Source organism: Anomalospiza imberbis, chromosome 2, assembly GCF_031753505.1.
Source record: "Anomalospiza imberbis isolate Cuckoo-Finch-1a 21T00152 chromosome 2, ASM3175350v1, whole genome shotgun sequence".
NCBI classification, from domain to species: domain Eukaryota; kingdom Metazoa; phylum Chordata; class Aves; order Passeriformes; family Viduidae; genus Anomalospiza; species Anomalospiza imberbis.
Genome location: NC_089682.1, coordinates 11642463 through 11667084, shown reverse-complemented (window position 1 = coordinate 11667084; position 24622 = coordinate 11642463). Strand labels below are relative to the sequence as shown.

The 24622-nt window shown below is 36.9% G+C and overlaps 1 protein-coding gene across 5 annotated transcripts in view; it reads left to right on the top strand.

The window, feature by feature from the left end:
* IL1RAPL1 (interleukin 1 receptor accessory protein like 1) overlaps positions 1 to 23962 on the top strand; it is a 680356-nt gene extending 656394 nt beyond the window's left edge. For all 5 annotated transcript variants that reach the window (XM_068179827.1, XM_068179828.1, XM_068179829.1 and 2 more), the window contains 3 exons: positions 8502 to 8645; positions 18445 to 18615; positions 19912 to 23962. In XM_068179827.1, coding sequence (XP_068035928.1) covers positions 8502 to 8645; positions 18445 to 18615; positions 19912 to 20630 — 1034 coding nt within the window. In that variant the 3' untranslated portion in view covers positions 20631 to 23962. The remainder of the gene's footprint in view (positions 1 to 8501; positions 8646 to 18444; positions 18616 to 19911) is intronic.
* Positions 23963 to 24622: the final 660 nt, after the last annotated feature.

The window sequence follows — 24622 nt, the reverse complement described above, 5'->3', positions numbered from 1 at the left end:
TTAACTCAAAGCTAAAGGCAGTAGAGCATTTTAACCATGACAATGACAATGTTGTTTCCTTTTTCTCATTCATTCCAACAAAATTTGTAAAAAAAATAGGAAAAAGAGAGCAATCAGAACCCGAAAGATTGAGCATTCATGCCTTTCCTCCACCTTCTGACCAAATCCCTGTCACTCTTACAATAATCAAGTTATTTTCTCTTTTGTGTGGGGAAAAAACATCTACTTGTTATAATCAAAGGTTGATTTTGTTACTTACTGGTGGTAGGTGCCATTGATCATCCAGAGCAGTTACAGGCTCATCTTCAACTAGGTAGAGGAACCCTCTAGAAATTAATTTTGACAGTGGTACTGACAGCAGTTAAGCAGAAATTTATTAATGACAGACCACAGATTGCAGATGATAGAACAGGTGGATCACAGACTACAATTCCATTTTTTTCATAAGTTTTTTAATTAAAGAAGACAAACTTATAGTCTGTCAATGTAGTAAATAAAAATTCAATGCATAAGGAAGAAGAATGCTTTTCTGTAATGTTCTGTATTGACACGTATGACTTTCATGCAGGATCAAAGTCTTCATAATCTTATCATAGACTGTGTTGTAAATACAGGTTATTACCTAATTATGTGATTATTTTTTGAAAGTCCTCTCTGTAAGTCTGCAAGTAGAACTCTACAGCAAAAATAATCTCAAATTCTATCTCAACGTTATTCTTTAAGTGGCATGGATATTATTTTAAAAGCTTAATAATATTACTGTTTTTTTTCCCTGGGACAGACACCAGAACTAAGGTAACATGCTTTCATGAATTTTTTAAAAGTATCTACTTCCCTTTCTTCCCATTGTCATCTACACAGTATTGTCATCGAATTTCCTACTCTTAGCCTCTTTTATAGTTTCAGTTTGTTTTTCTCTGTCATAGGTGTTCTCAGTGGGCATATATGAATCTTGTTGACTGTAAATTAATGATGTCTAGTTAAAACAAGTTTGGGGGTTTTTTCCTGTCAAGAAAAAAAAATATTTTCACTGAAATAAATTGTTTAGAGAAAGAGTGTGTTTAAAATTGCCCATGAAAATATATATTTGAAAAATATGCAAGGTAATATTTCCTAGATGGAATGCATCTTGAGGAAAGCTACCTTATTTTAAACTCATCATATTTTAATGCATAAGCATTATATTATTATTTCCTGTACAATCTAATAGCAAATTCTGAATAGAAAGTAATTCCAAATTATCTTCATATGGTTATTAATGAAAATAGGATGGCTAACAAGCACCTTAAATTGCAGTGCCATTCACATAATGGTGTAAATCTGGTTTATTACTTACAGACTTGAATGTGTTATATCCATTTTCAGTCAGTTGGGCACAATTTCACACAGTGGTAATGATGAGTGACAATTAAGACTTAAAAGAGAAAAGAAACTAGTTTTTTTCTTACCTCTGCAAAGAAACACCAGGTGTTATATCTCCTTTTACCAAAAAGCTTCACAATGCTTCTGAAATTTCTGAAAGGAAACTCATCATATGAAATATGAGAACAATGAGTTATATTTCAGCTTCTGCTAGTTGGACCTGAGTACTTGTTCACTCCAGTGAATATCTCAGTCCCAGTGGAAGCTAAACTGTTGAAGAACTCCAATCCACATGGTCAGTTCTGACCTTACACGAGTCTATTTTCCATTGTATAAAGCATTCAGTTTTTATTCTGCACTGCATGAAGACTTTTCCGAGACTCTCATCAGGTTTTAAAATTGCAATTGAAATTGGATTGGATTTGATAGAAACTGATTTTTCATTCACCTATGGCTATTGAAGAAGCCTTCAAGTTGTCACTGTGCTCAGCAGTGCAAATGTTCATTCTCCCAAGAGGTTCATGACACAACGCCAGAGGTCAAATATCAGCTGTCTTCTTGCCCCAAACCTAACTAAACGTGACTGTCCTTTCACACTCAACCTCATGTCAAATCAGTCAAGGAATAAAATACTAAAGACCTCTGCCTGAAAGAAAGGCTTCATAAGATCACTTTTAATCAGTCTGGTTTTTCTCATCCTTTAGAAAAATTGGACTAAGATAACTCCAGTAAAAAAAAGTTTGTAAGATTATTCAGCATGTGCCTAAATCTAACTTTCCTCTGACAAATCTTAGTGCTGACAATGTGTCAAACAAGTTGGTTTGTTTAACAGATTACTTTTTAAAACAACTTTTGTACAACTTTTATCATAGTACTTCCTTTTATGTAATGTCTAAGTGCAAGTCTAACCTTGATTGGCAATGATGAAAATATTGTAAAATAAAATGTCACAATATTTTTTGATAATCCATGCATAAATAAATTATTCTTTAATGCTGTCCTCAGAAAAAAAAATGCAAACAGTATGCTTTATAATCTTGCATCCTTGGAACTCAGTACTCAATTTTTTCCCCACATTTTTTAGCACCCTTTGGTGCCTCTTACATTCATTTCTTTCAGAAATTCTAAATGAAGTAATACTGTGGGCTTGTCTGATTTCTGTAGTACAATTAACAAATAGAAGTGTCTTGGTTTAGGGTAAATTTGGGAGAAAATTTTCAAAGGGGTTCTTTCAGAATGCAAATTTAAGCGGCCCCTCCCCCAACTGGTTCAGGAAGAGATTTCTTTGGAGAAAAGTGGAAAAAAAATTGTTTATTTAACAAGCAAAATATTCACTAGTACAGAAAATTAACAATATTAAACAATAAAACTTTTTGTCACTCGGAAGAGTGACAGACTCAGAAAGTCCCCTTCCTAGGCTGTAGCTTGGCTCTCTCAGTCTCTTCCACAGTCTAGGGAAGTTCTCTGCCTTAGGTAGCTAAAAACTAACTAAAAGCAAAGGAGAGCTCTGTCCTGCTGTCTGTCCGTCTGCAGACAACACGGTCCAGGAGAAGGATGCGGGGGAGCAAGTGCAGTTTCTGATAACAAACTCTGGACTTCTCTCTCTTCCTTTGCTCTTGGAACTAGTGCTAAAGGTGCAAAACTTATTTTTGGGCTAAACAGATGAATGGGGATATGACCATCATAAAGGACAAGAAGTTCTCCTAATGAGGAAGATTTCAGGTCATACACAATTCTTTAATTTGGGGAAGATAACCAAAGATTACTGCAGTTACACACCATGACATTTCTTCCCTTCAATCTATATCATAAACTGCCTTTAAAATGCATTGTTATATATTTAAATGTAGTAAGCTTCAGTAACATTGCAGCATCTGTGTTTTCCCAACCTTATCCTCCTTTGAGCTAACATACTTTTGGGGATAGGCAGTGTAATTACTCTCCTACTGGGAACAGGTATCCTGCACTTCTCAGCAGAAATAAAAAATGCCATCAGTAGTAATATACTTCTATTATAATAATGTACTATCTCTCTTCTAATAACACTGGAAATCCAACAGCAACAAGGCTCAGATATGTTTTCTGCCATACTGATGAATAGATTAACAAGATCCCTGTGTTGCATTTGCACACATATATGCTTATGTATATATATAATCCCAAACCTGACTAGTTCTTTTTCATAAGGGAATCAGGAATATATATTATTTATTTTTATAAAAAATAAAGAAAGAAAACCGAGCCCCAATAGTTCTAATAAATAAAATGAAATTACTGCACTGAAAACCATATTGAAAACCATAACTAAATTCATTCAGCTTCAATCAGCTCTGCAGACATCCACAGGTATGGGTGGCCCATGCTGGCAGAAAACATATACTTTGTGCAAAGAAATTATTTCATAATCAATCTAATGAGTAGCCCAAATCTGCTTCTACTGCTACCAGAAGTACTATTGTCCTACAGAATCAATCAGTAATTATTCATAACAGTATCCATATAGGATATCCATATAGGATATTCACACATACCCATCTAGGTATCTTTAGCACAACCAGATTTTGTTTTGCAATTTAAAACAAGAAAACAAAAGTCTTAAAAAGTAGAGAATAGATTTTATACATACATGTATTGGATATGTGTACACTGTATAGAGCTAGGGTTCCATATACTTTGGGAAGATATTTTTTTATAGCCATGCTATAACAAATATTGTAATAAGCAGGGGGGGAAAAAGAAAACAAAACAAAAAAAAAGAGGAAAAGAATTCATAAATGCATTCTTCTTCATTTTAAAACTGTGAGTATCGGTTTCTTTGTTGCTAGCTTAAACTCGGCCTACTGTTTAGGGCTAATCTCTGAAATGAGACTCAGACAAGGGTTCCTGTGTTAGACAGCTTTCTTCTTCCTTTAGAAGAAACACACCCGTTTGTAACCAAGCCTGCATGTTATAACACAGCAGCTCCTGCTCCCCTTCCAAATTATATTTATTATCTTTATAGTTCCTTTAATAATTGAAGTCTGTGAAAGTATACCTAAACAAACTGAGAACTGCTTCTAACCAAACCCTATTTCTTTGTGAGTTAAATTATCCAAGACAAGCAGAGCATGGAAATCAGTTTAGGCCACAAAGTTGCAAAGACTTATTTATGTGCTAACCTGAAGCTCTGTGAATTGTCCAGTTGACTTCAGAGGGATTACTTATAGTCCATGAAGTTGAGCAATCTGCGTAAGTGATTGCAAAATTGAAACCTTAGATAGACTGTAATTGGATTTTGAAAAAGGCTCAGAAACTGAATACACAGCTATAAATCACATGTGCTCAAAGTGTTATAAATCACAAAAATAAAAAAAAAAGAATGTTTGAAATATAATTCTTTTTCTAAGCAGTTCAGGTGTATGGGAGCTAATTAGTGAATGAAATGAATTTTAAATTTTTACAGATCATTAAATGTAAAGCCCCTGAAGCATGTCATATAAGTCAAAACATATGAGTCTTTGACAGAACACTTTTATTTACTTTCTTCTTACAACTTCAGTTATGATAAGTGAATTACCTGTATGGCACAGTCAAAGGAAGTTTATCAAATATTAGATCCAGGTGAAGATCAAATAAATAACCTACAAATGTGTCCAATAATTAGGAAAGAAAAGGTGTAAAATGAGTGCATTTATTACAAGCCATATATGGTTGATATTTGGAGAAGACACGTGCTTTGTTTTAATTAGCTGTCTCTTTCACTGAGTTGCTTGGCCAAAGCCTCCTGATAAGGAAAAAAATTGTAGCCATTGGTCAAAATGCTTGTAACAAATCTTGTTTTAAATTGAAGCTATTTATTCAGAAACCAATCTACTATTGCTGCAGCAATCAATGTGTTTTCCTTGGAGTAGAACTACTGAGCTACTGGAAGACTATTGTTAATTGCCTGTAACTAAATGATTGCTGTGTTTCTGGATGTAACTCTCTGGCACCTGCTCGTTTGCTGTGTTTAACAGAATGCCTGTCGCCCTAAGGGCTAGCCGAGTAATTTTCCTCTACTACTTTCTACATTCAGTCTCAGCTCCTTAAGGAGGGCCAGGTCCGTAATTTGAGCAACGCAACACTGGGGCTAAATAGATTTTAAAATGTTTACACTTCTCATATCTTGCTTCTGATGTGGAATTGTGATGAAATGGAATCTTTCTAGCATGTAGTCACTACAGGAAACTTGAATTTCAGCAGGAAAAATTGATCACACTTCAAAGGGAGTGTAATGCCTGATGCAGCAACTGTGCTCAAATCACGCTGTAAAAGCAGAATAAAGCAGCAGAAAAAAATGTTATTATGAAGGTAACCATGAGCTGCAACCTTGCTGCTACTCTCTAGCTTGTATTTAACAGTCACTGTTGAAACTGCTGACAGACATATCACCAACACTCTTGGCACTCACAGAACAATTTTCAGAAGTAAGCTCTCCCAGGGAGGAGCTAGAGCACCTTCCCCAATTCACGTTGGGAAAACCGAGGCACAGAAAGGTGAAATGGCTTCAGTCATCTGAGGGACCAACAGCAGAGGCAGGACTGAGCCTTCTGCTTCTTGCACCTTCAGTGCAGCTCAACACAGACTAATACTGTTCCTAAAACCCCTGAGGCATCTCAGAGACAGCCAGTGGCCTTTTAGGGCACAGCTTCGCATCCTGCAGAAAAACAAACTCAAGGCCTGAAAACAATCAACCTGGTGTGACACTGTGCCCAGCCAATCCCCCTGCCTTCCATGGTGCTGCAGAGATGTGGCTGTCCCATTTCCAGCTCTTCCCACTTCCAGCACTTTGGGGCGAGCTCAGGCTCCTCCATGGGCTGGGTGTAAGGATGCAGCAATCTGCTGGGCTAATCACTGCCCCTCTCTGCCTCTGAACCCTGACAAACTGCACCCAAAACACAGAGTGAACATGTGCTGATAGATGCTGTCCAGCACAGAGGAAAGTACAAGCTGGCTCTGTTCGATCAATAGACTATGAAACTTCCTTTGCAAACAAATCTGTTTAAGAAAGAACTATTTTATCTGTGTACCATCACGATGGCTCAGCCGCACCACATGAAAAGGTATTTGCTTATATGTTTCAGGATGACTAGAGAATTTTGTTGTTTGCTTTGATGGCCTAATTAAGGACACTTTCATGTGCTTTCAGATAGATTTTACTGAAGCAAACATAAAGGCATAATCTTACTTTATGGGGAAACTTATAACTAATAAAGACTCTGATGGCAAAAGTGATGCAGTGTATTAGTCTGATTTCATGCACAATGACAGAAAACAGATGAATACCTGCAGTTATTTCTTTCCATTTAATATAAAAATCATTAGTTGAGAAAAAACTTCTGTTTTCCAGTTGTAAAGTTTTTCTTTGCCTTTAGTGAGTCATAACAGCAGGCACATAAATAGAGTACTTTGTGCCTAGCAACCCGAAATATTAAAGCCTTTCTTCTAGTTACCATTGAATAGCTGCATCACCTGTATTACAAAATGATAAACAGGGTATAGTAAGCCAGTGCAATTTCCATTGCCATTCATATTCTAAAATACTGCATTATTTGTCTATGCAAACCATATTTTATCAAATGTTTTTAATAACATTTCCCTCTCTGGACTAGAAAATTATTGGGAGTTTGAAATAACCATGTCAGTCTTGAAAATATCTAACACAAAAGAGTTTCCAGCACCATGTTGGAAAGAATGACATGAAATATAAATGCCTTTTTATTTTATTTTATTACACTTTTAGTGTCTTCTAGAGAGCAATGAAATCTTACAGTTGCCTCATAATAATAAAAAAGGTGTGTGATTCTCAGTAGACGCTGTCAAATAAATGCAATTTTCAATTTTTCCTCTAACCTTTTATTTCTCTAATTGAATTGTATTGTTCTGGATTATCAAATCTGCACAACCACACACAAAAAAGGTTACTCCAGGTCCACACTACTTCACTCAGACAGAAGCTGCCCACATGAAGAGGACACTGTGAAAATAACACTTGTTCCAGCACAGATCTTTTATGAAGCAAACTCTGCATCTTAGATTTCTAAGATTGGGTGTTTTATCATTCCTCAAAATTGCATGATTTGGAAAAGGATGGAAGGTCTTCAGATTCGCCATCTAGTGATTTCAAATTACAAAATTGTTAGCAGCTCTCCTCCTACCCTCCTTTTTTGACTCTACCAGCTTTCAGTGAATGAGGAAATGAAAAGTAGCAAAGCACTGTGAGCTTCCTTCAAACTGGGGGAAGCAAAAGTCCATGGTGGCATATTATCTTTGGCCTGAAAAGTGGCTCTTCTGCTGGTGCTGGACACCTGTGGTGGCCACAACTGACCATTCCCTGTCCTCAGGAACAGAGCTCCATGGTGATAATCCCAAACCATCTAGCAGCAGAGACACAGGAGGATCTGAATGGGAATGTCAGAACAGACAAACCAGGACTGTTTGCTGTGTTGATACATTAGCTAAGCCCACTGGGGGAAAAGTGAGAACAAAATGCAGTCCTCTGGGAAATTGTTAAAAATATTAACATAACTGAGATGTGAGGTTGTAGGGTTCCTTGGATAATGTGTCTTCACATCTCTCAAGTGTTTTCTGAGGTTTAAAAATTATTTTTATTTTGGAAAAAATAATAAAATCCTTAATCTTGTCCAGTTTGCCCACATCCTGTTTGTATATGGAATAAGGGAAGAGCTGATTTTGCATTATAGTCCTCAAAAAGGAAACATTAGCCTTTGATGTCACTCTAAGTCAAATGGCAACATTTATCTAGGTAAAGAAAATTGTGATCTATCTACAGAAAGAAAAAAGGAAGAGAATTACAAAATATATCACATATATGCACATACTCATAGACAACCACACACACACACACACACACACATCTCCAGCAAAATTTAATTTTTAAATGAGCAATTCATATGGTGTATCAGAGGTAAAAAACAGCTTATTGAAGAATAAAACCCCCATCAATTAGGTAGTCATTTAAGGACTTTATAATTAAATAAATACATAAATAACCCATCATTCATTATTTTATTTTAATGTTTGACAGAAATGCAAGGTCTGCTGCTAAACTTTCTGTGGTTTGGAATGTGGTTGTTACTGCGTTTTGTAATTCTTTGCAGAGCTGATGTACACAGTTGAGCTTGCTGGTGGGCTTGGTGCTATTCTGCTGCTGCTTGTTTGTTTAGTGACTATCTACAAGTGTTACAAGATAGAGATTATGCTCTTCTACAGAAATCATTTTGGAGCTGAAGAACTAGATGGAGGTAAGGCAGATTCTTAGCACATTTCCTACTTTCTAAGAATATCTGTCTTTTATTTCTCTCAACCAAGGCCCAAATTTCATTTCAGTTCAAGATGTGTTAACAACTGCAATTTTTGGTGCTGACTTGAATATACATTCTTCATACAGCACAATAAGCACAGTCACTGCTGAGCTGATGTATGTGCTGCTCTCTGGAGCTCCAGAAGACATCCATGTCTTTTAGATTTTTATTCCCAACACTGAATGTAAATTGCCAACATCTGTACATTAAAGATTTTCACTTCCTGTCAGTACTGAAAGCCAGCTTTACTTCTCTGTGAGCAAGGGGGTGTTTTCCCTAATTATATTCAACAGATAGGTAGAGGTTGAAATGTATCTCAATTTACTGCTTGTTTAAACTGATCAGTTTCAATAAACCATACTGAGTGTTTGGGAATGTACCCAGTATTCCTTTGCTTGAGTTAATTTACTTAATCAGTGAGCAGGCTGCAAATGGTCATTAAAGTTATTCTGTGATTCAAGGACATCCAGCCTAAACAAAAGTAATCCACAGAATATGCACTAGCTCTGTCAAACACATACATGCATTTTCATTTTACCTTTTTAAGAACTGAAGGAAAAGGTCATCTTTGCCTCTAGCCTTACTAATCAAAATTGTTGTTGAACAGCAAACTGGGTTGAGCTGCAGGCTCTGATTAATTAGATTTGGTTTCTTGGGTCAGAGTTTCTGATGTTTTGAGCTACTACTATGTCTTTGGTGACAGGACCTTTTTTCCTACAGAAATACTAATAAAACGTTTTTTTACAGGTCAAGATAATAGCCTGTAGGCAGAAGCCGCCGTGATATATTAAAATAAATATGTACTGATAAACAAGTGATGGCTAAATCTGTCACTGATAAGGAAAAGAGCAGTTGCAGAATTACAGGTCCTTACATAAGACTTCCATAATAAAATCACTAGAGAATGACCCATTTCTGCCTCCCATCTAAAAATGCTCAAGGATTCAAAATAGAAAATGCTCAGAACAACAAGCCAAAGAACATCAGAACATTTTGTAACCTTCTATGGGATTTACAAAAAGTTGCATTCATGTAGCAGCTCAGTGAGGAAAAAAGTCAGGTTATTCTATTTATTTTACCGAGGAGGAAACTGAGGCCCAGAGGGACTGTGAGTCATGTAGGATTTTGGCAGACACCTTTTTTTTACAGAAGCTGAGATCCTCTCCTATCCACAAAGCAGCTGCCATTTTAAATGGGCATGCTTACTTCCATAAATTATGTGAATTTAATAGAAGTCATATTAGAATATGCAGAAATAAACACATAAAATAATAACTGTTTAAACAGATGTAATTTAATCTTTTCTCCCTTAGTATCAGTAATTCTTGCTTTTATAGTTGTTATTTATAATTTTCTCAATTAATTCTAATTCATTTGAGGACTTACTCTGCCAGGTGTTATACTCTTGCTCTCTCTCTTGTCCCAACCCAAACACTGGTCGCTTGGGAACAGCAATACTTGAATCATGGATTTTAAGCATAAGAAAAAGTTACCTCTAAAGAATACTGTTCTGTTATTCAATAGGAGGAAAACCAATATCCTTTCAGTTTATCCTTCTGAGCAAAGGTCATTGTTAAAGAAGGTCAAGCATGGATTTTCCTTCAAAGATCAGGGTAAACACTGATAGCTTGAGTGCTTAACCGCAGCAATATAAAAAGAAAAATACTACTTACAAATTCCTAATGAAAACATGTAGCTGCTATTGTGTTCAGTATGCTGGCAACATGGATAAAACCCATTGTGTTAATGAAGTGACTGCAACTGCACATTTCACTCTCTCTCTTTCACTTACACTTGTGCAAAAGAAGGAAGATGGAGAGAAAATGTTCCACAGAAACCCAAGACATGGCTTGTGCAGAAAGAAATTGCAGACATACACCAAGATCCCTTCCTTTGGCTTAGTTTGTTATTGACAGACACAAAATGCTGAACTCTAAAATCCTATTCTAACCACATCTCCTGCAGTGCAGCAGCAGAGCGCCCACGTTCTATTCATAATTTACACCATGTTCTGTCATACTTCAGGACAGCATGGAGATAAGCAAACATCAAAATATCACAGTCTTTTTTTATCTGTGCTGTATTGTACCCAGAGAGGATTTGAAACTCTTTAAAGGTGAGGTCCAATTAAAAATTTCAGTTGAAAATCTCTTTTAAAATTCAATGCTTCATTTCTTCCCTGATCAGAGAACAAGCCTTTCAGGATGTCAAATCTCATCACAATTCCTTTTTCCTTTCAAAGCCTTAGACACATCAGTTGTTCTGAGGCTAACTAACATACACATTTTTGTGGGAGGAATGGGTAAATTGTGAGAAGTATTTGAAAACAAAGTATTTAACCCTTACAGCTAATGCAACTCAATTTATTACTTTCTGTAGGGATACTGTAGATTAAAGTGGTTGCAGCTGTAGATTCCTCACTTCTCTAACTTACACTGTTGAATTTCCCAGTGTTTTTTCTCAGCCTAAGGACAAGACTCTCCTTCTCTTTTTCTCACTCCTGCAGACACTGCAGCTCAGTCCTGGAATTGGAATTGAAGCCCCTTTTTATGTTTTTGTGGTTGATTCCCTGTCTTTCCTACTAATTTGGCATACAGTAATATTGCTGCTTCTCCTCTCAGTCCATGCCTGTGCTTTCCAACTGCATGGGAGCTGGCTCCACACCAGGGGATGGACACACCACAATGTGTCCTTCAGTGCAGAGGAGCACAGGGTGCCCCTGTCCAGTCAGGGGCCTCACTGTGAATGTCTGACAGCTCCCCCAGTCCCTGGAGCAGAGGGACAAGAGAAACACTCTGACCCTTGGCAAGGCAGTAGCTTTTTTTACCTGCAGGTGTTTGGCCTGACCTTGCATCTCTGAGCCGTAACTCACTACTACGGGTTTGGTGGCCAGAAACTCCCAAATCTGTTTAAGGAAGGAAAAATCCTTCAGAGGAAAAATTTCAGAGGAAAAATCCTGCCTCCAGAGGAAAATTTTCCTCTGTTCAAGAGGAAAAAGATCTCTCTGCATACACAGTTAAGATGATAGTTTGAAGTGCAATGTAAACAAAGAAATGTCCTGACTGTTCTGAAAACAACAATATTCTCAGAAATAGATACTTTACTGGGAACTTCTGAGGGCTAATCTTTGTCAAATGTCAGGTAACCTTTTTAGCTTTGCAGCTTTAAACTTAAAAGCTTATTTTAAAAAGCCTTGTCCATAAAGCACACTTTAGGGACTAAAATGATATTAGTGAAAGCCACTTTTTAAAGTGATGATTTATTTTGTTTTGTTGTACATTGACCTCCAACAAAAGAGATTTCATACCATGTTAATTTTCTGTAGCTTTTTAGCTGTGGCTTTTTGTGTATTTGTTACTTTCCAAGGAACTTCTCTTGCTGTTGTTCCCAGTTCTTAAATTACTTTATGAAAATAAATATTGTACTTTAACTGACAGAGTGAAGATGTAAACAACCATTTACAAGTACCTGCGATCAACGCATGTCCTGACTTCTTTCTAGCTTGCACTCTGTGACCTTAAAAGCTAATTGTATCAAAAGAGATATTATTACTGTATAGAAATCTGCTCTTTATCTAGATATAAGCTGACTTACAGGCACCCTAAAATAAGTGGAAATTTTCCCACTGTTTTACCTGGGACAACTTTTTCCTTTTACTTTTCCTGCTCATCAGATTGTGCAAGGATCAGTCCCCAGGTCAGTCCCCAGGCGTGACAGCCACATCAGCCACAGTGAGGGTGGAGAGGAGAGTCACTTCTCTCAGTAGTGCAGTTATGATCCTGCCTCAGAGTGGATAGGAGGCTCAAAGTAACCAAAATAGCTGGTTTTGACCTTTTTTTTTTTTTTTTTGCCATTTCAAGATTTGAGAAGATCCAGTGCATATGTGAATGACTGTATGCTAGTTTTAATTTACATTATGGATAAATCCAGAAGTCTGTAGGTGACAGGCTAAAAACCATTGGACGTGGTCAGATAGGCAAATATACTCAAAAACTTCTGCATGTGTTTGTGTTTTAGATTCTAGTTTCAGAGGCAAGACCATATGGTACAGCTAATAGTAGAAACAGCTTGCAGGTATCTGCCATTACCATTACCTGGGTAGATTTTTAACCTTTTAAATTGGTGGAAATTTTCTATCAAGGAATTAAAAAGCAAAGGTGAACACGATCTTAAAAAAAAAAAAAAAAAAAAAAAAAAAAAAAAAAAAAAAAAAAAAAAAAAAGAGAGAGAGAAAATAAGAAATTTTTCACTAAGATGCTGGCAAAAACAAGTAGTAATTGAAGACCAAACCTTACTAAATGTGATGTAAAGAGAAGAAGTCAAGCTTTAGGCTCCAGGAAAAAAAGAAGACTGTAGGCAACTGATAGCTAGAAAGTGAGAGTTTTGTTTAAGAGCAGAAATGATGACCTTCACAATGACCCTTGGTGCCTTTAGGTTCCATCAGCTGTTTCTAAAATATTGGGCAGGGGCTCATTGTGTTATCCTCAATCTTCTTCTCAGCTTTCTTTGCCATGGAAACCTTGTTGAATTGAAGGAAGCCATGGCCTCTTTGCAGCTCTGTTACAGGGAATGCCACTGGGCCCAGGCCTGGGGAGTTTCAGTTCTGGAAGAGGGAAAGTGGCTGCTTGTTTGTTTTTTCATTTGTTTTCCACCACATTGCTGAAATAAAGAAATAAAGCAAAGAGCTCCTAATAAGATTAAAGTGTGCCACTGCTGAGCTCTCTCAGTTCCGGAAATCTTGTTTGGATTTGGTACATGACACCTATAATGTTTCTTGGCTAGGCTGTTCACCCTTTCATGAGAGATGAATTTCTGCTTCTTGCTGAGGGAAAGCAAATCAATGCTCAAATTAGGAGATTGATGAAACTGGTTCTTCCTTTTAGTTCCTGTTTCACCTGGGAGTCCTTATGTAATCTTGATTTTGTCCTTGCTATTATTTAGCTGCAAAAGACTAGCAGGGTTCCTAGATGAACCTATGGGAATGCCCAGATAATATCTTATTAACTGTCCAGGACAAGAGCAGGTAAGAAATACTTCTTAGTGGTTTCCTGGATTTCATCCCAGTGAAACTTTTAAGCAGCGAGGAATGCCAGGGCTTTAAGATTCTTCAGATTTCTGTGTAACTAAGTTACTAACTTTCAAATATAACTTTTACCATTGGTTTAAGCACCACCTAAGCACTTGTGTCAATGATTATGCTATGCAGGCATAACTAGACTGAAATTACTGCTGAAGTTAGTGACTTTGCAATTACTGAACCTTCCCTGGGGATGCAAAAAATAAGTTTGCAGTAGCAGTCTCACCACTCGTTTATATATTCTTATTGGCTATTGGCAAATTGTTTTGATAAGAAATCCTGCTCTATGAATATAAATTTAAAATTCTATTAAAATCACCTTAGAAAAATGCAGCTCTCTTCTTTCTAAACATTACTGGTTACAAAAAGGAATTTTTCTCTTATTTAATTACAATTTTATTGCTGGAAAACTGTTTCTTTTAACTCTTCTTGTTTATGCTATTTATTTACATCTGAAATGCAATTCAAACAATAAAAACTCAATTTATGTCTCCACTAAATATGGGTTTTACTAGATTCTGTACATGAAATGTCCTAATTCAAAGGAAAATTCCTTCTTATTTCTCTCTTTCTATTTTACAGCATCTAAAGTGCATGTTACATATATATATATATATCTTTAAAGATAAAATATTACCAAGATCATCTTTGGATTTCAAACTAAGAGATTGTTATAGGTTAAAAAGTTCAGATGTAAAGTAGAAAGAGACTCCCATACAATTCAACATTGCTCACTTGCACAAGAATATGAACTATCACGAGGAATGCTGCATTTAAAATATACCATGCCATGGAAAAAACTGTGTGGGAAGTTCTTAATTTTTATTAACAATAAAAGGTCTTGACATTTAAAAATAATAGAAAATGTTGCGTCAGCAACAGTAAATAGTGTGAGGAAAAGTATAAGTATTTTGAAAGACCTAGGATTTGAGTGTTTTATTCAAGTCAGCATTAAATGACATTTTATTAATTATATTAAGGATAACCACTATCCCAATGTATATATTAAATGTAGCCCCCAAGGTAGTGAAGCAAATATAGATTGAGAAATGCCATAATTTTGAAGCAACTACAGTCTCTGAGAAATTTTGAAAGGTTCTTTGTAACCTTTCCTGAACATAGCATGTTTTTTTTAAGACAAAAGTTTCCTGTATCAGTTTGACTCCAGCTCCCTGCAGCATTTGGAAGGATCCAATCTCCTGTTTCCAAAGCTACCCGTGAAATCCTGAAACATTGAGTTAAATCAGTGCATTGCTCCAAACTCCTGTATGAGTATCCAAGTATTTAAGAGGAGAGCACGTGCTCTGCTCAAGGAGAGGAATCAGCTGTGCAGTTTCTTGCTGATCTGGAAATGGAAGATCTGCCCAGCCTTGCTGGCTACACCGAGCTGTGGAGCAGCCTGTGCATGGTCAGCTGCCTCCACTGCACTGAATGTTTCTGAAGGCACTGCAAGCTGCTCTGAGAATTTCAGGATGCACAGACACATGAGCTGACTCCATCATATAGGTCATAGAGCTTCACTGAAATAAGCTTCATTATGAAATGCAACACTGTGGCATTTCTCCTTGTTTTGATCTCTTAATCTGTCCTGTGCTAAAATGTATAAAGCCAGCTAAAAGTCAGAATTTGTCACTGGCTTGAATATGGCTGATAAGAAACAAAAATTACTCTAGAAAGATTTTTGGCTTTTTTTTAATTTTTCATGATGATTTTTCTGTCCCCCATTAGCAGAAGTATCTTGAGTGTTTAAGTTTAATAAACCCCCAAAGGCCCAAACTGCTGACTTGTTGCCGTGTAACATGGAAATCATTAGAAAACACATACATCTATAATGCAAATTTGATGTTAAATGTGTTTGGTGGTCCCTGTTGAAGAGGAAGTTTTATCTTTCTTTCTGTAGGCACCAGCTTATCATTTCTTCATGTGTAGCTGTTAAGACAGAATGCATACAGATGAGTTCTTATATGTCTGATAGCAATTTACTTACTCAAAGATCCCATTTGCATGTGAAAAAGTAGATGCATATAGAGTCTGGGTTTCATTTTATGCTTACACTGAGCCTTTAAGTGACTGCTGCTGAGCACATCCTTGGAATAACAAGAAGCATTTACAGCTTCATCCCCTAAAAATTTATATCACTTCTGTTGGATTAACATTGTAGAAAATTACAGGGAGTATGACAGTGTACTCTGCATGTAGATGAGTACCACAAGGAACGGGCAGGATTAAAGATTGCATGTTCCAATGATGCAACAGGTGCTTTGCCTAGAAACCTGGGCCACTAAGTGAAGTAATCTTTCTGTGTGTTATTAATGAAGATGAGATTTGACCCTCAGTGTTTAGCCCTAAGATCTATCTAAACCTGTGTCTGAGTGCAGCTCCATGACCATTGCTCACTTACAAACTTCTTTTCAGCTCCATAGAATGGTTTAAATGGTAGGACAGTTTGTAACTCACAGTCGGTTTTGCCTGGAGTCTTGCAGTACTAGTGGTTTGGGGCTGACTGAAGCATTTGTGGACTGAATGCATCACACCTTGAGCACAAGCTGCATTTGACCTTATTGTGATGAATTACTCCAGAGCTTCCCCATGCCTGATGCCCGAACACATCTCTGCAGATATACCCTAGACCCCAACCATTCTTTGCCCTACAAATACTAATAAAACTAGGAGGGAAAGATATCTTCCCTGCAATACAGGATGATGCAGCTGTAGTTAGAGGAGATGCTGCAGTCTCCATGATATGAAAAATACGTACTTTGAATAAATGCATAAGTGCGATATTTGCATAATGCAATAAAACAATGTCATAGCACAAATAATCCCCTCCAAGTAAGAATGTGTGTTTGTACCTTAACAGGCAATACTCAACCTTTAAAACTGTTTGAATTCTGCCTTATTTCTTACTATTAATCTCTTTGAGAAATTATGCATTCTCATCTTTACTCAAAGACTTTGAACAGAGCAGCACTTGTCTCAAGCATGTGCCATGGCTATGACCATTAATGAGGTGACAGTAGAATATGTCATTGCAGCACCAGCATTTTGTCAGTTGTAATATTTCCCCATATATTTGTTGACCCCACTGTGTGCTAACTCTTCTGCTGGGTAAACACTGTCTTACTACAGAAATGAAAAACCTGCAGTGGATATCCCTCTATATTATACTTGATCCAATCAGTCTTAAGGCATTATCAAAGGCAGGAGGTGCTTGTCTGTTATTAAGGGGCATGTTTTCATAAATACTTCCAAAAAATCCTGGAAAGTGGGACCCATAAAAGGCAGTGCATCTCTTCTTCTTAGTTTCCTTTTTTTTCTCTTTTTTGGATGGGTTTTTTAAATTTGTTTTTTTCTGTGACTATAACAATCCAATAGATAATACCCCACAAAAGATGTGCAGGACACAGAATGTGCACATGGCCATTTCATGGGTTTAGAAAGTTTAAAAGTAGTAACAATACAACCACATTTGTTCTGTCATCTGCAAATGTTAATTAGCATAGTGCACATGGTTCCTCAGAAGGGAGAGAGGACTGCTCAAGATTAGCACCACTCCATTAATTTCATTTACACTCTTCCCATCCACCCTACAGCTGGCAGGTTTTTCAAAATAATGCTGCCAGACTACAAAAAGGTGTAAAATGAAGAAAGGAGCTGCTCAATACATAAATGAAGTCAGTACTGAATATAACATTACTTATGACACACAGTATTTAGAATATTCAGTTAGATCTCTTTTATAAGCAATTGATATTCTGGGTAGTCTGTTCATAATGTTGTCAAGAGAGTTAGAAGGATGTTAACATTTCATTACTCTTGTCATTGATTTTCCTCTGCTTTCTTCACAACAAAAGTCAAAACATGACCTCTTATTCCACTGAATTAGTTCAAGAACACTTGGCATTATTGACCTCCTAATGAAAATTAATGGTGGCTTTTTTGATTCAGTCTTTCAAGTGGGCACACCAAGCGCATTTAAAACACAGGCATGATTATTTCTCATATTGAAGTAACACACTGTTAAGTAATGAAATGTACATTAATTCAACATTAAATTTGTAAATTTAAATGCACAGAATTCAAGAAACTTAAACTGCATTATCAGGAGCTAAAACTGGAAAGATTTAAACTTGGCAATAATTTCAGACCTGGGGAGTTAAGGAATTTTACAAGGAATGCTATATATACACTTAGATCATTTCAGCCTCAAGTCCTAAATTTATAGTAAAATTCTGACAAGATTGAAATGCTTTTACTATGCAGCAGAGACTTTTACACATTAGCCTAGTTATTTCTATGCTCTTCATTCTCCTTTTATGCTACAGAAGAATGCAAATTATTCTCAGCAACTTTTGACTTTTGTACTCATGAGCTGTCACCCTGAAATTGAATGGATTTCCTTCAACCAGATTCTTACATAAACTGACTTCTGCCTATGGATGTGGAGCTCTTCTTCCTTGCATCTGTGTAACTAAGTATTATCCCTACCAGGTGAAACAGGAAAGCTGAACAGATGCATATCTGGAGACTAGGTGAAAGCTTGCCTTTTTATCTAAACCATTTCGTCTTCCTAGAAACTTCTCCCAGAAATAATTCCTGGGGAAATATCTGGGGAAATTGCTAGAATAAGGAATAAACTAACTTAATTTCCCTCTTTTTTAGACAACAAAGATTATGATGCATATCTATCTTATACCAAAGTGGATCCTGACCAGTGGAATCAAGAAACTGGAGAAGAAGAAAGATTTGCTCTTGAGATTCTACCAGATATGCTGGAAAAGCATTATGGATACAAGTTGTTCATACCAGACAGAGATTTGATTCCCACAGGAAGTAAGTAATGTCTTTATTCTCATGTGATATGGAAGGATAAAATAAGTGATTGCAGTGATTGTTTTAGTCTTGTTTCTATACCTACTCTTTCAGAATGTCATAGTTTCTCCCATGTCTTAGAGAATGGTGAGGGTAAACCACCAAACATTAATGTGCATTTCCCTGATAAGAGGATTATTATTTAGTTAATTGAAGGTAAAACAGTGCAGAAAGGGATGCATAAGTAAAGGAAATGAAAGAGACTAACATTTTTCAGATTTTTTGAGAACTTGCATATCTAGGAATGAACACCAAGTTCTTTATTTTCAGTTCCTTAGATTTTGTTTGGAAAGATATCCATGATTCTAAGTATTACAGAAATTCACACAGGAAGGAAAAAGCTGTGTTTGGACTAAGGCAATGGTTGAGTAATAACTTCTACACCAAAAAAATGTAGTGAATTCTGACAGTGTCCACTGTAGACAATTGTGTAGTGGATGTACTTGATCATTCTCAGAGACTGAATACTGGAATTGATTCCAGCTGGTACAAGTAGATCTTTTTCACGCTCCTCACACATATTCCAACATAAGTGCAGTAATATTTTGTCAGTTCTTGTAATATTCATCATGACTTCAGTGTAACCATAAAGACAGTGACTAAGTTCAGTACATTTAATCAAAAATAAAAGAAAGGATACTTGGTATAGAAAAACAACAACATAGAATGTCAAACAATCTAATGGATATTTTTTAAATCTACAGCAAACTAAACACTAATTTACACAAGATAAAAATTTTTATGAATGTATGTGGCATGGTCATGAAAGAAAAACAGAATCTAAATCTACCAAAAAACTTAGAGTATCATTTGGGTTTGAGACTGAGGTCTTGAAGCACATGGCTGCTGCTCTGTTGTCTAACTGGGTGACTTTGCCTTTTTAAAGGTAAAAATCATGATGGACATATTTGTTCCAGTAGTGATATAGATGATACAAACCCACAGCTCATGAAGAAACACTCCATACAATCCATAGCACGTGTGGGAATAGATGTTTTGCAGGATCACAGAATGGCTGAGGTTGGAAGGGGCCTGTGGAGGTCATCTTTCCAACCTCCCTGCTCAAACAGATCCACATAGAGCAGGTTGCTCAAGATCATGTTCTGCTAGGCCAGCCTGGCACATTTATAGTTGATGTTTTTGCATATTTCAGTGAGATCGTTGGGGAGCAAGGATTTGCCTCTGTTGTTTCTCACCAGTTTATGAGAGCAGACTGTTTTCTTAGATTGTTTTTTGAGCAATTGTTTTGTTTTGTAGCCTACATTGAAGATGTGGCAAGATGTGTAGACCAAAGCAAGCGACTGATCATCGTCATGACTCCAAGTTACGTGGTAAGAAGAGGTTGGAGCATCTTTGAACTGGAAACAAGGCTTCGAAATATGTTAGTCACAGGAGAAATCAAAGTGATACTGATTGAGTGCAGTGAACTACGAGGAGTTATGAACTACCAGGAGGTTGAGGCCCTAAAACATACCATCAAGCTCCTCACTGTCATTAAGTGGCACGGACCAAAATGCAACAAGTTGAATTCCAAGTTCTGGAAACGTTTACAGTACGAAATGCCTTTTAAGAGGATTGAACCCATGACAAACGAGCAGGTTTTAGATGTCAGTGAGCAGGGGCCCTTTGGGGAACTGCAGACAGTCTCCGCAATTTCCATGGCTGCTGCCACCTCCACTGCTCTTGCCACTGCCCATCCAGACCTGCGCTCCACCTTTCATAACACATATCATTCACAGATGCGCCAGAAACACTATTATCGGAGCTATGAATACGATGTACCTCCTGCCGGCACCCTGCCACTTACCTCAATAGGTAACCAGCACACCTACTGCAACATCCCCATGACACTTATAAACGGACAGCGGCCACAGACAAAAACTAACAGGGAGCAGAACCCCGAAGAGGCTCACACAAACAGTGCCATACTGCCCCTCTTGCCACGGGAGACCAGTATATCAAGTGTCATTTGGTGACCGACATGCAAGGGGCTGTCAACCCCCTTGAGTAGGAGCAGAGTCTGCAGTCTGGTGCCTGGAACTACATCCTCGACTGCTGCTGTTAAACATGCATTACAATCGATAACAAACGAGGAAAAACAGGGTCTTGTACATATGTTTTTGCAATTTCTTTGTAGCATCAGTCTTCCTGTTTTACCCATGTCTCTTCCCATTCACATTTTTGACTTTGTTTTATATGTCATTGGAATTTGTATATTTACATTTTTTTTTAAATGAAGAGACTGCTGTATAGATAGGAAACTTTTTTGCTTCATTAGTATAGTTTTAGACTTTTTGTTTGTTTGTTTATAACCTCTCTTGGGAATGCTTGGACAAAGCTATGTTGATGTCAGATGCACCATCCATTTTGTTGGCCTGCCTAGCCATGCCTGCTGCAGCTCACCTCTTTTGGAGAGTTCTTGTTCTTAGAAGGACCCCACTGCTCACTGAGAGCTCCAGTTTCATTTCTACTCTCGTAATGTGCACTGCTCCTTCCCTGCCCTTACAAAGACCCCCATTTGGGGTAACACTACAGTCTGACCATCTAACATGTAACTTGGTAGATACCTGTCAAACAAGAGAAAATACCCAATCTGTATCGGTTGCTTCACAGTAGTCACTAGAGTGTTTAGAAACTATAGCCGGTTTGGTTTTTGCTTTCTTGGGTTTGTTTTTTTTCTTAATTCTAATTTCAAGAATGAGTTGGTTGTATCCCTTTTATAAATATAAAAGCAACCTTATTTTTAACACGTCCTGGAAAAGTATTAATGTGGTTGTGGATTTTATTTTTTAAGCACTCATTTTTTTTCTTTCCCAACTTTCAAAATCCTGCAAATAACATTTGCAAATGTCAGGCGAGTAAGACAAGTGAGGCAATAGACACTGAAAGGCAGAGTCCTGCTGATATGTACAGTGATGACTTCCAAACCAAAGGGGAATAAAAAAGACAGTATTGTAGATGGTTTGTCACTTTGTATTATAGAAAGTGTTATTTTCAAAAAAAAAGTAAGAGCAAAACATTATTTTCATGTGGATTTCAGAGTCCCTTGTATTTTAATGTTCCAAAAACTGTATTTGCTTTAAAATTATATATTCAAGATTAAGAAATCTTTCATTTGATTTTAACTTGTAACGATAAATAAAACTTTATTAATTTCAACATGATTTCAGTAAGAACTCAGGCAGAAAAAATGACATGATTACCAGAAATATAACTGTTTTCAGAATAAACTTTATTTATACAAAATTAATATTTAAATCAGACCTGGAAGTATTAAAAACAATCTATTCACTTTAATGAATAAATAAATTAGTTTTATTTTTATGTATGATTCCATCTTTGAGGAGTTGCAAATAATGCATGTACTATGGCTGACAGGGAAGAATAAAAGCCCACCACTGTGTTTACACCCAGACATCTTTGAGACAAATTAAATAAGCACCTTGCTCATACTGATGTTTTAAATTACAGAAAGTCCTTTCTGGTTTTAGGAGAGAGAAGTGGTGCAGCTCTGCAACATATTCAGGCCAAGCTCTCTGCTAGTCCCTGCTGGCAGAAGCAGAGGAGCTGGAGTAGAGTTACTGGTTGCAGCACACTGTCATAGAGCCATGGGTTTGATTTACCCTGGCAGAATTGTAACTGGTGTCCTGGCAAACAGGCCTTAGAGTCTATTTATGTCATTAATTAGCTTTAGGTGTTTTTCTGGCAGCTGAATAACATCGGCCAATATAATGGATGGTTGTGGGGTTTGCTCATCATGATTGTCACAACAAGAGAAGTAGAGCTTATAATATTTTGGTCTCCTTAATGAGAAGTGAGTGGAGAAGCTGCAGTTTGGGGGATATATGTGGGAGCAGTCCAGAACTGACAGTGTGGGAGGAAATGACTGTGCTTCTGTTGTGAAAGTCAAGAAATCTCAGTATCTGCATAAGAAGCTAATAGACCTTTGAGGTGTGTACTTTTATTTGCTTAAAATGTTTATTTCTCTGAGATTTAGCTCAAGTCCTTTTCTACAACCTGTTCTTTATTATAGTGTCTCTGGACATGTGCCAAACATCCACAAAATGGAAATTAGGCTGCCAGGTCACATAAAATTTTAAGAGAACTTTGCACGTTTGCTTTAAGAAAGCTATTATTTATTTGCTCTTACAGACACCTGTCAGGCTCTGATGGCATTTTCCTTCATTCATCTGGATGCCTGTCCTGGTTTTCACTGGGCGGGGAGGGGGGAGAAGGGGAAGGGTTGAGTGAGTGGCAATGTGGTGTTTAATTTCTATCTGGGCTTAAACCACAACGGTCCCAAATACCCCAGGATCGTCTGAAAGAAATGCATTATTTTTTTCCCCTTCACATGCCCTGGTGTAAAGACTGGGATATGGAATAAATGTAGGATGTAATTATTTGACCACAATCACATTTTGACAATGGGTAGGTCTTTCCTTAGCCACATGGGAAGTACTTTTCTGTTCTTCTATTTTTAGTGTAGATTTAAGCACTTTGAATAGCATGATTCAGGGACTGACAAATACTATTTGATATTCTCACTACTTAAAGGAAGGTTTTGTCATAATATTAAATATAAGAAAAACAAACAAACAAACAAACAAAGAGAAACAAATGACAAAACCTGAAATAAGTTTGAAGAAGTTGTCTGTGGCTTTAGAAACACTCCTCCTTAGTATTCCTCTTCTGCGAACAGCTCATTGTGGGGAACAGTAAAGGAAAGTTTTGTGTGTACACATGCTCTATGTTTGACAAAAATTCCATTGGAATGCAAAATAGAATGGAAACAAACAAACAAACCAAAACCAACAAAAATTGTCATTGCCCTAGTGCTTAGGCTCCATCGTTTTTGGTGAAGGTGTTTTGGTTTTTGACAATGCAGCCTGAAATGTGCATGCAATAGCCTCATATAAGGTTTAGCCATAAGCAAATAGCACTTTATTTTTAAAAAGGCACAATGTGATGATCAGAAAAAACTTACTCTGCCTGGTCAATAACTTTGGGTCTGTTTGTGGATTCTATGCACGTGAATTATCCAAGTGTGGTGCTCTGTCTTTATATGGCTCTCCCTAATCGTAGTAGTCCATGTTATAAAAGGACTCTTGTTACACAGCTTGTGTAAATTCAGTATATAGGTTCTCCAGAGAGCATATTTAGCTGGAAAGAAATGGGAGACTGACTAGAATGCAGCTAATTATTTTGAAGGCAAAATGCATTGCTGGGTCTGATTCTGTTCTCAGTTACAACATTATGATTTGAGAGTAAATCTAATAAATCTGAATGAGTGCAAGATTGATTTGTGTGGGGAAAAAAAATGGAAAAACAAAGAGAAAAGGAATTCATATTTGCAGTCTGTGACAAGCTGAAATCTTGGCTGCAAGGAAAGGAACAGCAAAATGCCTTCTGGATTTTAGTGGGGACCCAGTTCTTACCTGGCAGCCAACCTCAAACACTTTCAATATGATCTGTTTCAGAGTTCAATACTGTTAGGCTTAGATGCAAACTAAGATTTTTCTATTTCTGCACAGCTGTGAAAACCATGTATATTTTACATAATGGGTGATAATCAGTTCCATAATAGTCAGAAAGCTTGTTATACCCGCCTGATCAAAATTCACAAAGTTTTATTTGGATATTGTGCATTAATTGCTCATTTAAATTATAGATAGAGCAGTGAGATTTGGGAAAAGTGGCCTAGTAAAAAGGATTCCTTCATTTTTACACTAAAAAAAAAAGAGAAAAAAAAAGGATAAAATGTCAAGCTAGTAAACCTAAGGAGACTTGAATTAAAATCCAAAGGAAGAAAAACCACAGTAGTAATCTCAAAAATATAACAAAGGCCAATGAAGAATAAAGGGCAAAATACCCACTTGCTTTTTGACTGTGTTGTGGTTTCTTTTGTCATGCAAAGCTCTGTACTCTGGCTGACCTACATCAAGCAACTGGCTTTTTTGGAGGCCATCCA